Source organism: Culex pipiens, chromosome 3 (assembly GCF_016801865.2).
Source record: "Culex pipiens pallens isolate TS chromosome 3, TS_CPP_V2, whole genome shotgun sequence".
Taxonomy (NCBI): Eukaryota; Metazoa; Arthropoda; class Insecta; order Diptera; family Culicidae; genus Culex; species Culex pipiens.
In genome coordinates, this window is record NC_068939.1 from 108,491,041 (window position 1) to 108,506,177 (window position 15,137).

General features: G+C 44.4%; 1 protein-coding gene across 3 annotated transcripts; it reads right to left on the minus strand.

Moving 5' to 3' along the window:
• Nucleotides 1-1,934: 1,934 nt before the first annotated feature.
• On the minus strand, nt 1,935-9,528 carry LOC120421500 (serine/threonine-protein kinase polo). 3 transcript variants are annotated; one of them, XM_039584721.2, is made up of 7 exons: nt 9,370-9,528; nt 8,699-9,074; nt 4,026-4,250; nt 3,337-3,958; nt 2,929-3,256; nt 2,625-2,871; nt 1,935-2,558 (listed from the first exon to the last, which is right to left on the minus strand). In XM_039584721.2, the coding sequence occupies exons 2-7, from the start codon at nt 8,798-8,800 to the stop codon at nt 2,367-2,369; spliced, it is 1,716 nt and encodes a 571-aa protein (XP_039440655.1). In that variant the 5' UTR covers nt 8,801-9,074; nt 9,370-9,528; the 3' UTR covers nt 1,935-2,366. The 3 variants fall into 3 exon arrangements, with proteins under 3 accessions (XP_039440655.1, XP_039440654.1, XP_039440653.1); XM_039584720.2 differs by having other exon boundaries at nt 9,361-9,517; XM_039584719.2 differs by having other exon boundaries at nt 8,699-9,506.
• Nucleotides 9,529-15,137: the final 5,609 nt, after the last annotated feature.

Here is a 15,137-nt window from a genome sequence, read left to right on the forward strand (position 1 = left end):
CTCAGGATTGATATCGAATTTTGGGGATCTGCGAAGGTCAAAAGATGAGGCATCGTGAGCTGCACAAAATGACGTTCTTAACTCAATTTGGCCCTTAATGCACATACGACAAGTTAGCACGACGGCGACGATATGTCGATGGAAGATCGAGAAATTACGATCGAATGATCTCAGTCTACTATCGACAAATTACGACTTACCATCAACACATTACGGTCGTAACATTACGATTGAGAAATCTCGATCGTGAGTCGAGAAATTACGATCGAAATATTAAGATCGAATTCAATAATCACCACGCTCAATTCAGCGTACAAAGTCTCGCCGTCTCCCACATCCTGTGGGACAAGCTGAGACTGATGACCGAGACCGAGACCGAGTCTGCGACAAGACGATTCTGGAAGTACAATCTGCAAACACACCATTTGTATATCGACTTCAAGGCGGCGTACGATTCAGCCATAACAAGCGAACTTTGGAAGACTATGAGAGATCACAACATTCCAGCGAAGTTGATTAGACTGATTTGTGTCACGCTCAACAGCGCTCAATCGATTATTTTTTCGACTGCATCCTGAGGGTCGAGGGCGATCCTCTGCTGGACTCTGTTTCTCTGCCTTCCGTACCGGAGGTTTTGGTTTCGAAGCCTGCTGCCGCCGCCAGATGAAATCCGTACGCTTGAGGCAGTTGCGGTCCGCGGCTTCGTGGACTCCAGAGCAGTTGGCACACCGCTTCGGCTCGACTTCTTGGACTTTGCTATCGTCCGTCTTGTGGGGACCCCCACAGTTGTTGCACCTCGCCTTGAGGTGACAGTTCCATGACCCAACTGCAAACATTTCCTGCACTGGGTCGCTTGTTCCGCTAGGCCTCCCACCGAATGTGAAGTGCTTTCAAGCGCTTGATTTTACTCAGCTGCTTCAGGTTGGTGTACCCCTTGGGGAACGTAACAATGTACGGGGTTTCTCTGACGAGGCGAACTCTCCTTTTCTCTTGATGGCGTTCATCTCCACAGCATCTAGGTATTGCGCTTCCTTGAGGTTCTTCTCGACGTATTCGGGTGAAGCCGGTGGAAATCCTCTGACAACGATGCGGAGTTGCCGCTTGCTTCGTTTTTCGTGGGTATAGAACTCTACTTTATTCTCAATCAAATGGGCCCGCGCGGTTATAAAACGCTCCTCGGAGATACACAGCAATTTGATCCCGAACGGAGTTAGCTTGGCGTAGCTCGTATTCTTTACCACAAGAGGTGGTGGTTTCTTGGCCACTGGAACAGGTGGGACGCTTCCTTTCCCGGCTGGGTTACCATTGTTGTTGTTGTTCTCCACAAGCGAGCTGAATATGTTGTTGCTGAGAAGATTCTCATCTTGGCCATTTCCGACCACGGCTCCGGCAGGAAAACTGCCAAAAAGAGCAAGTTTGTTTGCCATAGACTAAATCCTCCTTAAGCAGATTATGACCGAGCGAACAATTTGATTCTTCAATGCCGTTTGAATTATTTCGGATTGGTGCAGTCAAAAACAAAATGTCGTTGTCCTACTCAAAAATGCACGTTTATTCTAATGGATCATTTTATCTACAACGTTTGAGCCTAACATCCGTATAAAACAACCAGTCCTCCGTAGCTATTTCCTCGGCAATAGTCCTGCGTGTATTTGTACCTTACGAACGTATAAATCTGACCGTGTAACCCTAGGCGCGCGTTTCGTTTTCCACGAATCGGGAAAACCGTTTATTCTTGTTGGGTTTTAGTATTTTTTTATAATCTCTTGCTCTATCTCTCTCTCTCTAGCTTAGATCTGTCGTGCGAATTTCGATTGTTGCAAGTGTGTGGGTGTGTGGGTAAGGCACAGTTCTCTCCTTTCTTTGAATACTGAACGTTTTCCTCGTCGTGTGTTGTGATTCCGCCGCGGCTTGTTTTTTCTTCTTTCTCTTTCATTCATCACTGTTTTAAGTTAAGTTCGACTGGCGCTTCCGGCCGCGCGGTTCTCAAGCATGAAAAGCGTGCCCATTTTTTCTCTTGAACATTTGTGTTTTATTACGAAGCAAAAAAATGTCATAACCTTACTTAAACAAACATACTAAAGATAATGTCATCCGTTAACTAAAAAAAAAGTATACTCTCTTTCTCGTTCTTTCGCTCTCGCTTTCTCGACACACCTAGGCAGTTCTCTCTTTCTTTCTCTCTTGTATCGCGCGCGATCGCCAGCAAAAGTGGCATCGCGAAGTGTGTAAAAAAAACAGTCAAATATTTTGATGCGGACCTCTGGCCGAGTCGCGCTCAGCATCAACTTTAACACAGGGCGTGAGGGGGGAAGGGGGGTGGCGGCGGTATGAAACTAAGCTAATTTAATCCGATTCCGATGCGCTTAGGTGAGCTTCTCGAGCAGTTTCTTCAGCTTCTCGTGGGCGTATCGGATCTTCTGGTACAGGTCACTCGAGCAGCCCTGCTCCTGGATGGTGGAGAACCGGTACGTCCGGAAGTGCTTGTTGCTGTCCATGAGCGTGACGGCTCGCATCAGCGGACACAGGATGATCTTCTGGTGGTCGGAGAAGTTGAGCTAGATGGGGGAAGGATGAGTGTTAGAGTGAAACCCTCTCTTGGGAAAGCGAACGGGTCGTTGTACCTGGACGGTTCCGTTGGTCAGATGCATCACGACCGCACACATCGTGCGGAACCAGGTGTGCAGATGGGGAATACGCGAAAGCTGGTCGCTTTCTACGTTGACCGCGGCGGCACCGGCTTTCACCAAGTGTTCCGTCATGTAGCGCTTGAAGTACGACAGCAGCTTCATTTTCTTCTCCATCTGCGGCGGGTAGTTGTGAATGTCCATGTACGTCTCGGTGCCCTCCTTATCGATAAAGTGGACATTGCTGAAAGAGAGAGATTCGATCATTTGAGGTCGCGCAAACAAGCCAAACCAAACTTACAGTCCGTTGGCGAGCATGATCAGCTTGGTGGTGTCGTTGAACATGACGCCCATGCCTTCGTCGCACAGCTGATACCCGAAGCCGTACTTGTCGCTGTAGTCGACCCACTTGGACACCCAGAACAGGGGCTGCACCGCCGGATCGGTGTTTTCATCGTCGAGATTGACCGCCAGCTTCGGCGGCTTCGAGGCAATCAGTTTGCTCAGTTCCTTGTACAGGTTCTCGATGTCGGTTCGGTAGCCCTCGTTGTGACGCGACATGGTTCCGGAAGCGGTGATGGCATCGTGCAGGTTGTTCTTGAGGAACGACGACTCGAACCGGGTGTCGTCTGGCGGAAGGGGAAATAAATCGAGAAAAACAACATCAATAAAGACAGTTGGCAGGTGTTCAATGCAAGGGCGTTTGTACCGTTAACTTCGGACAGTGGTTTCCTACCCATGCGGTCCGCGTTCTCGAGCTGGTCAGCGCGGGGCGCCATCGTGAGACAGGAAATGGGAAGCGAGCTGGGAATGTAACTGCCGGTGATGAACTCGAAATCAAACAGCGAAGTGACGTTCGGTCGCTTGATCGGATCGGACTGCAGCATCGAGCAGATCATTTCGGCCGCCGTCGACCGCAAGGTCGTCGGGATGCGGTAGTCGCACTTGCGGATCTTTGTGTACGTATCCTTCAGACTCTTGGTCTCGAACGGTGGCTGGCCAACGAGCAGCGTGTACATGACGCAACCGATCGACCAGATGTCGACCTCGTAGCTGTGGCCCTTCTTGTTCAGAATCTCCGGCGCGATGTAGTTCGGCGTTCCGCACAGCGTCTTCTTGCGTTCCCCTTCGTACTCGATTTTGGTGGCCAGCCCAAAGTCACCGATCTTGACGTGCAGCTCGTCGTTCAGGAACAGATTGCCCAGCTTCAGATCCCGGTGGATGATGTGCTTGTCGTGCAAATACTTGACTCCCGTCAGCACCTGGTGGATGTAGTACCGGCACTCGTAATCGGTGATGATCTTACGACGCTTGTGCAGTTCCATCATCGACTGTCGGTTAAAAAAAAAATGAAAACAAATTAAAACTCAACCCTCAACCCAAAGCCAGGCAACTTACCCGCTTCTTGCACAGCTCCAGCACGATGTAGATGTTCTGCGGATCGTCAAAGTAGCTGTGGAAGCCGACGACGTTCTTGTGGTTCAGCGACCGGTGGATCGTGATCTCCTGGGTCATTTTCTCCTTTTGGTTGTGCTTCATCATCAGCTTCTTCGAGACGATCTTGCCGGCGAACACCTCGCCCGAAACCACGTCCATGATCTCGTAGCATTTTGCGAAGCCGCCCTGTGGTGAAGAATGTTACCGCGAGAGAGATGGGGGTTTTAGTTAATTTTCACTAAAATATGACTTGTGCATAGAAATACAGCAACAGGGTATACAAAATTGTAATCGTGTTTTCCATTTCCACCGCGCACCATTACCAAGGAAAAGGATATGGAAGACGGGAAGCGTTGATCTGCCCACCATTGAAAAAACGGCTTATATCCACTTTTGGCAAAACGAGATATTTGCACCAGGTGGTAGAGGATGTTCCAACGCATCTTCTGAAACTTGAATTTCACTGAAATAGTGTTTAGACCTAGCTGCCGATGCGAAAAACCAAAAGGCTAATATGCCACGCTTTTATTATTATTATTTTATTTTATTTTTATTTTTATTTTTTTTATTTTTTTTGATTTGGCATAATAGCCGAATTTTCAATTATGGGCAGTGATGCACTCCTTTTTAAGAGAACATGGGAAAATCTCCACGGTATCCCCGAATAAGTTTTGCTTGAAGTTGGACGGTTTTTAGGATGGTGACGAATACTAAAACGGGGTTTTCGCAGAATACTTAATTTGGAATAGTACCGTCATCTGGGGCGAATCGGGATTACACTTTGAATAGGGATAGGAATTTTTAGAGCACTTAATAGCTTGAAATTTGGAAAACGATGCACTAATTTTGTTTTTCTGTGTCTGTTCTATCCAAAACCAGTAAAAAATATTAAAATATTATTATTATTAAAATATATTTTCAAATATGGGCTACTCATAACTTTTGATCTGGTAACCTTATCTTTAATTTCACAGTTTCATCGGAAAAAGTGCAGGTGGTTTGTCGATTATCCATTCAAATAATGCAAAAGGGTCGTTGTGTCGAGTGTGTCCTGCTCATGCTAGATGATGTTTACATCTGGCATGGAAGGGATACACTCTTTGTTTACAAACCCACAACGACCCTTTTGCATTGTTTTGCTAGACATGATACAGTTGTTGTTCGCTAACTGGGCTGAACGAAAAATAACGAGGGGACTACCGTTGCATAATATTTTTTTGATGAAATATAAAAATAAAAGTTACTTAAATTTATTTACAATGATTACTTTTCATATTTCTTTAATTGAGTCCTAAAATGAAGCTTATGTTGCTGATATTATTGTTTACAGCGATAAAGCTTATATTTCTAAGTACAATGACCTTTTGTACGACCACAATGAGTTTAAAATGGATTTTTAAATCAATTTTGAAAAATCAACCTTGCGGTCCTTCTTGACAGAAAAGGTACTACTTGACAGCTCTTTCCAAGGGGACCATAGTTGATCCATCGAAAAAATGTTGTCTTGTCAACTTTATTTTTTTGCATTGAAAAAAAAGTGATCAGCAATTTTTTTAAGCGTGTTTTTAATCTTTGTAGGGGAAATATGCCCATTTTAAGTCTAATAAGCGGTCGTGTTTGAATGATGCTGGACAATCTGGATTGTTCCTTGAAATTCACTAAAACCAAGTACACCAGCGAGTAGAGCAACTTTTTGTGAACATTTCTGTTTATTTTCACTTTTATTAAAAGTTATGCTATTCCTTTTACAAGCATTTAAAAAAATATTTCAAAAATGCATTCTAATCAGTCGAGTGCATTGGGCCACGCCCATTTTTCTATTTCAGCTTAGTTCTTTTTTTCTTCCAGCGATCTTTTAAGTGACTAAGTAATGGTCAAAAGAACATGTTGCCGGTAATTGAAAGCAATTTTATACCTTAAGCGCTTTGAAATCGTTAGCGCAAGTGAAAAGATATTGATGTCGACTTTCGTTAAGCAGTTAACCTCTGATCTTGCGTGTGGATGTGTGTGCCACCAAAATGATGAGAAATGGTCTCGCAAAATAGAAATTATGATCAAAAGTGCATTAAATTTGATCTTTTTGGTCAGTAAATGGCATAAATTTGCGTGCTTACTCGAGGCGGTGCTGTTGCTGGTAAGTTTATATCCTAAATAGTATTTTTGGAGCTTTAATCGAGCATCAAACTCTCCATATGACGAAGATAGGTGTTTGATTAGTAAGGGTATATTTCCCCTACATCAAAATTTACATAGGGCTTTAGCACCCTATTGTGACTTGAAATTATATAACAGTTTGAAAAAAAATATTTTTTTTTGAGCATGATTTTAGCATCCATCAACCCCTCGGTGATTTCGGTTTTGTTTTGTTTTTTTTACGTTTGTCTGCTTTTTAACTGGGCTACGGCCCAGTTATCGAGCGCCCAGTTAAACAACGCCCTTCCAGTTAAACTTTCTTCCAGTTACCGAACAACTACTGTATTTCGAACTTAATTTCCATCAAAATACCAAAGGTACCTTCGATCCTTGAGGCCGGATCGAAATAACACTTAAGTGGTCATAACTTTTGATAGGGTTATCAGATTTCTAATCTTTTAGATTCAATGGGAAGGTCTTTCAATTACTCATCCAACGATGGGTCTCATGATGGTTCCGGACATTATTTTCATTAAAATATCTGAGATCCGGCCTAAAAAAACTTAAAATTGACATTTAAGTGGTCAAAACTTTTGGTAGGGTTGTCAGATCTTCATCTTCTGGGCTCATTGGAAGGGTCTTCAATTACCCATCCAACGATGTGTTACACGGTAAATCAGGACAACATTTACTTTTTTTATCAAAATATCTCGGAAATTCACGATTCGAGAAAACCGCTTGTGAAAAGTGGACAACTATTTTCAACTCATGATTTATTTGAACTATATGTATTATTTCACTCCTGATAGATTCACAAATCACGTTTAAGGCAACATTAGTTGTGTTGATGCTTATTTATAAAAATATTTAGTGTCTTATTTTAACATATTTAAACTTTTTTCAAAAGCGATTATTTTCCTAAATGAGCAATTTCTTATCACCCGTAAACGATGTAGGGGAACAGCATCTAATTCCAGCGTGCCTCTAATGTTGTCATATCATCACTTTGACATTCAATTACAGGTCATTTAAAGCGTTCTCGACTGAAATAAATAGCTCGACAAGAAGTGAGCAAGCAAGTTTCTATCAAAAAAATTGCAAAATTAGTTGTTTAAATAGTGAAAATCAGCAAATTGGATGTAGTTATGAGCGAATGCTTAACCTGCCAAACATAATCGAATTTCCCCTATTAGGGAACCATCCATAAACCACGTGGATACTTTAGGGGGGGATCTTTGTCTAGATCTATAATCCGACCCATCGTTGGTTAGGTAATCGAACAAACATTTTAACGATTCCAAAACATTAATGATCTGGCAACCTTGTCTCGAGTTATGACCACTTAAGTAATATGTATGTACCTTTTTGAAGCCGGATCTCACTTCTTAAATGTAAGTAAACTACATATGTCCAATTCTATCCTCCAGCCCATCGTTGGTTAGGTAATCGAAAGATCTTTCCAGCAAGTAAAAAAAAAAGTAAATCTTTCCCAGTTCCTGAGGGGAACACCCGTGAAGAGTATCGGGGCCGGCATTTACAAAGCGGATTCAGTGGCAGTTTTTCACTCAACTAATGTTAACATGTTTAGGTTAATGTTAACATTCCATAGGTCGCCTCCCTAAGGTGTCGTGATAAGGTCCAGTTTGTGACGATACACTACCTTCCCTTTACTAAGCAATCGAATCCAGAAGGGAAAAGATCACCAGTTGTGTTGGTCCGAGCCGGGATTGGAACCCCGATCTACCGCTTACGAGGCGGAAGCGTTACCACTAGGCTACGTGGCTCGGACGTGGCAAGTCCAAAACATTAAAGATCTGGCAACCATGTCTCATGTTATGACCTCTTAAGTGTATATTTTTGAAACTGGATCCTTGCTTAAATGTATGTAAACTATGTCCAGATCCATCATTCGACCCATCGATGGTTAGGTAACCGAAAGACCTTTCCATTGAAGATCTGGTAAGCCGTTCTCGAGCGATATTTTTTTAAATCCATGTCACCCACTGTTTTTAAAATGTGAGGAAGGCACCTACCACATAGGTAGATTAAGTTGTTTTTTTAAAGTTCATTAGGAACAGTTCTAGATTTTTTTTAAATATGACCTATTAACATATGAAACAAGGCTACTTTTAGGACATTTTTTTTTTTAATCTGTAGTTTTTTAAGTTAACTTTTTTTTTTTGTCACTCACAAATTTTTAGGGAACATTCCAAAAGCTTAAGTCGAGAAGACTTCCTTGCATTTTAATTGTAAAAAGAATAACATTTCTCAAGAATTTTGCTTAAGTCAACACCATGGATTGTTGTCAACGACGCTAAATCTTTTAAATTTGAGGTTAGATGAATGTAAACTACTTTCAATGTTTTCGATTAGTTTATGCAAAGTCCATAAAAAAGCAACAATCCAAAACGCCCTCGAACCTTAACGATCCAGTCGATTTCCACTACCCAATTTGCGACAAATTCCGATACCCTGATATCCCATCAATCGCTCCCTCTTACCTTGCCGAAGAACCGCAGCCTCTTGTACGTCTTTTTGGAGCTGGCATCGTACAGCTTCTCCGGGATGTCGCTAGCCTTGTCGTCTGGTTTGACGGAACTCATCTTCCGCGCTTGCTTGTCAACCCGTGTTTCACTCTAACTTGAAAATTTATTCCGGATTCCGGACCAGCTCAACGGAAGTCTGGATCGGCGGCTGCGATTTTTGGCACCTTTATGTTCTCGGCGAGCCCTGCAAGGACCTTCTGCTGCTGCTGCTGCGGATGGCCTCTTATTCTTTCCACCTTCTTGCTGGTGCCGTTCTAGCTCTCACTCACTCGCTCTCAACGGGCTGTAGGCGCACAAAACAATCTTCTTCTGCTTCCTTCCGACCGGTTTTCTGTTGTGGCGAATTTCAAATTGACAGAACGTTCGCATAAACGGTCGTCACAAAAATGACAGATCGACGACAAAAGAAAAGCAAAAAAAACGAATCTTTCGGGGGTTTCAAAATCTGACCTGACCGGGGCCCTCAACAATCAATCTAGCAGGCAGGGAGTGGAAAACTTTCCATTGAAGGTTCCCGCAAAACGAAAAAAGGGCCAGGAAATGACCGTTAACTACGAGCAGACCCGTGGAAAATCTCCCCCCGAAACTTTAACGACAAAAAAAAATAACTAACGAACCAAACTAACTTCTTTCCACCCAGATTCCACTTGCTTTCGGCAACAAAAAACGAATCGAAGCGCAAGTGGGAAAACAGGAAGTTAAACCACGGAACAACCGGCACCGGCACACGGGGCAAACTCTTGCTGGGATCTTGAACCAACTCGCAATGATGGAGGAACGAGAGAACTTTTGCGGGCTTTGCAACTGACAACGGGCTTCGAGAGTGAGACGGGGGAGAGAACGCGTTTGCCAGGCGGGAGTGAGACAGAACAACAAAACGGGCGAAAATGCGCGGTTCGAATCGGGCAACAATTTGGGCAAGATGATAGGCAATCAAACGTCAAAATTACCCCCCACTAGAGGGCGCTGAAACTTGGGGTGATGTTTTCATTATAACCTACAGCGAGTAAATTGGGTACTAAAGCCCTATGCCAATTTTTATGTAGAACGGTAAAAAACACGATTAAAAACCATTTCTGATCACTTTTTTTCATTTTAATGCAAAAAAAAAATTTACAAGACAACATTTTTTCGATGGATTAACTATGGTCCCCTTGGAACGAGCTGTCAAGTAGGAACTTTTCTGTCAAGAAGGACCGCGAGGTTATTTTTTCCAAATTGATTTAAAAATCCATTTTAAACTCTTTGTGGTCGTACAAAGGGTCATTGTACTCAGAAAAATAAGCTTTATCGCTGTAAACAATAATATCAGCAATCTAAGCTTCATTTAAGGACCCAATTGGTTTGAAATTTTAAATTGTTTTATTTCACCATAAAATCGATATTAGTAGTAAAAAATAATATTACTGCGGGCGTCAATAATTAGAGTTCACGTGCGGTGATACGACCGCAAGATAATGGTCGCATGACAGCCGCAAGACAACCGCAGAACAAATTTTTGGCTGTTGTCAAAGGTTGCCTTGAGTTTTGAGCAGACTTTTTGGAAAATATTCAAAACAAACCAAGTTGACAGCCAAATCAACCAGAATTTCAGTTCAACTTGCTGATTTTTACACTGCGGTAATAAGGCGGCAATAATCTCCTGTCACTCACAGCGAAGGAGAAACGTGATTTTATCTCGCAATAAGCAATACCATTTTCAGGTAAGAAATAAATAGCTTAATTGATTTAAACGAAAATATTGTTGTGATGGCCGATTTAACCTGTTCATTATCTGATTCAAAATAAGGGAATGTTTTAATCAACCAAAACCTAACTAATCAATTGAGAATGTAGATTATCCAAGTGGACAAATATTTTTTAAAGTCACTTCTACCATAAAAGCAAAGCTCTGCTTGAAAAATGATAATTGGAATGATTTTCAAAATTAGCAATCTAACCTCATTCTCGCTTTTTCAATCCGGATCTCAGAATTTTCAATGAAAAAGGCAACTTAGCAAAAAAATCAAAAAGTAAGTCGATAGAACTTTTTATTTCTTACCTCCTGTTAACTTTATTTTATTCCAAAAGATCAATTTTCGTTAAAAAACATTAAAATAGTTTTCACTCCCCTTTGCACTTATTGCGCAAAAACGTAAACGTAACCTTGCACCAAAGTTCTCCTACTCAAATGTAGGTGGCGAATCGAGTTTTTAACTTTGTTTTTGGGGGCCTATGGTGTCGTAAAGGTGTAAAAGGTTAAACGAATTTAAGCCAATAGGGTCCTAAAGCTTTAAATCTAGAGTTTTTTTTATTAGGTCCTATAAACATATGAAAGACAATAGTTTATTGGTCCTTTTAAAAAAACAACTCTGGAAATCTATTTTTAAGTACAACCGAGAGTATTACAACAGTAAAAAACACGATAAAAAAAAGCAATCCACTTTAACGACCCCCGGGTCTTTTGTGGTCTCTGTTGCAAGTTTCTGTTCATTTCTAGGCATCCGAAGCTTATGTGTGGTGAGTCACCCAAAACCTTTTTTACGCAAATGGACCGATGTTTTACTTCCCGATCCGATAGAAGGCCAGAAGGATAAGGTGGAAACAGGGATCTGACACGCATGCAGTTTCCTGAAGTCCCCGCCAGAGGCGCTGTCAATATTGTTGAAAAGGTCGTAAACGGTCGTTGACGTGTGGTTTTTGAAAATACATAAATTTTGTTCCCAAATTATTTTTTGCCATAGTTTTTTTTTTTATTAGATTTATTGAGCATGAGCATGAGCATGAGCATGAGAGATCACCCATGGTTGCCCCTCCGTTGCTGAACAGAACCGTAATATCCTTTCAGCACTACTGATTATAGGCTTCGACGATCTAGTGGTGTTTCCCTTATCAACAGCATGTATGAATGCGCTGAAAAGATAAAACACCATGATTGCTAAAGCTAGATCAGTTGCGAATAGGTAACAGTCATTGGCCACCAACGGCGCCCGCCATGTCAGTTTGTAGACCTCGATTTTAAGGGACGGGAATGTTAGTTAGCGCAGGTTGCTACTAGGGCAGCTGATTTACTCTGTGCTTACACCCCACAAGCGCCAGGAACCTGAAAATTTGTTAGTAGGATAGGGTGTTTGGTCAGGATTCATCATAGAAGATGATGATGCGACCCAAAATCATAGTGTTTGTTGAAAGATGTTATATATTATTCTCAAGGCAAACAATCGGATGCTGCGGATGAGACATTTCCCGTTTATCGGTTGTTAAATTTTAAATGAAATGGTCTAGTCTTAGACAGCCGGCTGTGGAAAGATAGAACCAAAATCATTTGTAATTAAAGAATGAAGGATTAAACAATGAAACTTTTAACTTGAGATGATTTTACGAGTTTTAAATGATTGATGTTTAGTGAGGTACTGATTAACGGTGCGAACGACGAGTTTCGATGTGTATGTCAAATCAAACTGGCTAGCTGTCATCGGGACAGCCAAAGCCAGCCGCACCTTCACACGCACACACGCACGCGAGAAAAACGAAAAACACACCGACGGCGGACGCGAAAATTCTACGACCCTACGGAAAGGAATCGCAAATCTGACTGGCTCAACTGTCATCGGGACAGCCAAAGCCAGCCGCACCTTCACACGCACGCACGCACGCCAAAAAAACGAAAAACACACCGACGGCGGACGCGAAAATTCTACGACCCTACGGAAAGGAATCGCAAATCTGACTGGCTCAACTGTCATCGAGACAGCCAAAGCCAGCCGCACCTTCACACGCACACACGCACGCCAAAAAAACGAAAAACACACCGACGGCGGACGCGAAAATTCTACGACCCTACGGAAAGGAATCGCAAATCTGACTGGCTCAACTGTCATCGGGACAGCCAAAGCCAGCCGCACCTTCACACGCACACACGCACGCGAGAAAAACGAAAAACACACCGACGGCGGACGCGAAAATTCTACGACCCTACGGAAAGGAATCGCAAATCTGACTGGCTCAACTGTCATCGGGACAGCCAAAGCCAGCCGCACCTTCACACGCACGCACGCACGCCAAAAAAAACGAAAAACACACCGACGGCGGACGCGAAAATTCTACGACCCTACGGAAAGGAATCGCAAATCTGACTGGCTCAACTGTCATCGGGACAGCCAAAGCCAGCCGCACCTTCACACGCACACACGCACGCCAAAAAAACGAAAAACACACCGACGGCGGACGCGAAAATTCTACGACCCTACGGAAAGGAATCGCAAATCTGACTGGCTCAACTGTCATCGAGACAGCCAAAGCCAGCCGCACCTTCACACGCACACACGCACGCCAAAAAAAACGAAAAACACACCGACGGCGGACGCGAAAATTCTACGACCCTACGGAAAGGAATCGCAAATCTGACTGGCTCAACTGTCATCGGGACAGCCAAAGCCAGCCGCACCTTCACACGCACGCACGCACGCCAAAAAAACGAAAAACACACCGACGGCGGACGCGAAAATTCTACGACCCTACGGAAAGGAATCGCAAATCTGACTGGCTCAACTGTCATCGGGACAGCCAAAGCCAGCCGCACCTTCACACGCACACACGCACGCCAAAAAAACGAAAAACACACCGACGGCGGACGCGAAAATTCTACGACCCTACGGAAAGGAATCGCAAATCTGACTGGCTCAACTGTCATCGGGACAGCCAAAGCCAGCCGCACCTTCACACGCACGCACGCACGCCAAAAAAACGAAAAACACACCGACGGCGGACGCGAAAATTCTACGACCCTACGGAAAGGAATCGCAAATCTGACTGGCTCAACTGTCATCGAGACAGCCAAAGCCAGCCGCACCTTCACACGCACACACGCACGCCAAAAAAACGAAAAACACACCGACGGCGGACGCGAAAATTCTACGACCCTACGGAAAGGAATCGCAAATCTGACTGGCTCAACTGTCATCGGGACAGCCAAAGCCAGCCGCACCTTCACACGCACACACGCACGCGAGAAAAACGAAAAACACACCGACGGCGGACGCGAAAATTCTACGACCCTACGGAAAGGAATCGCAAATCTGACTGGCTCAACTGTCATCGGGACAGCCAAAGCCAGCCGCACCTTCACACGCACGCACGCACGCCAAAAAAACGAAAAACACACCGACGGCGGACGCGAAAATTCTACGACCCTACGGAAAGGAATCGCAAATCTGACTGGCTCAACTGTCATCGGGACAGCCAAAGCCAGCCGCACCTTCACACGCACACACGCACGCGAGAAAAACGAAAAACACACCGACGGCGGACGCGAAAATTCTACGACCCTACGGAAAGGAATCGCAAATCTGACTGGCTCAACTGTCATCGAGACAGCCAAAGCCAGCCGCACCTTCACACGCACACACGCACGCCAAAAAAAACGAAAAACACACCGACGGCGGACGCGAAAATTCTACGACCCTACGGAAAGGAATCGCAAATCTGACTGGCTCAACTGTCATCGGGACAGCCAAAGCCAGCCGCACCTTCACACGCACGCACGCACGCCAAAAAAACGAAAAACACACCGACGGCGGACGCGAAAATTCTACGACCCTACGGAAAGGAATCGCAAATCTGACTGGCTCAACTGTCATCGGGACAGCCAAAGCCAGCCGCACCTTCACACGCACACACGCACGCCAAAAAAACGAAAAACACACCGACGGCGGACGCGAAAATTCTACGACCCTACGGAAAGGAATCGCAAATCTGACTGGCTCAACTGTCATCGGGACAGCCAAAGCCAGCCGCACCTTCACACGCACGCACGCACGCCAAAAAAACGAAAAACACACCGACGGCGGACGCGAAAATTCTACGACCCTACGGAAAGGAATCGCAAATCTGACTGGCTCAACTGTCATCGAGACAGCCAAAGCCAGCCGCACCTTCACACGCACACACGCACGCCAAAAAAACGAAAAACAAAAAACACACACCGACGGCGGACGCGAAAATTCTACGACCCTACGGAAAGGAATCGCAAATCTGACTGGCTCAACTGTCATCGGGACAGCCAAAGCCAGCCGCACCTTCACACGCACACACGCACGCGAGAAAAACGAAAAACACACCGACGGCGGACGCGAAAATTCTACGACCCTACGGAAAGGAATCGCAAATCTGACTGGCTCAACTGTCATCGGGACAGCCAAAGCCAGCCGCACCTTCACACGCACACACGCACGCGAGAAAAACGAAAAACACACCGACGGCGGACGCGAAAATTCTACGACCCTACGGAAAGGAATCGCAAATCTGACTGGCTCAACTGTCATCGAGACAGCCAAAGCCAGCCGCACCTTCACACGCACACACGCACGCCAAAAAAAACGAAAAACACACCGACGGCGGACGCGAAAATTCTACG

Coding starts and splice junctions, on each gene's coding strand:
- LOC120421500 (XM_039584721.2), bottom strand. CDS start 8,800: ATGAGTTCCGTCAAACCAGACGACAAGGCTAGCGACATCCCGGAGAAG. Junction 4,251..8,698: donor GGCTGCGGTTCTTCGGCAAG/GTAAGAGGGAGC, acceptor TCTTCACCACAG/GGCGGCTTCGCAAAATGCTA. Junction 3,959..4,025: donor TGGAGCTGTGCAAGAAGCGG/GTAAGTTGCCTG, acceptor TTTAACCGACAG/TCGATGATGGAACTGCACAA.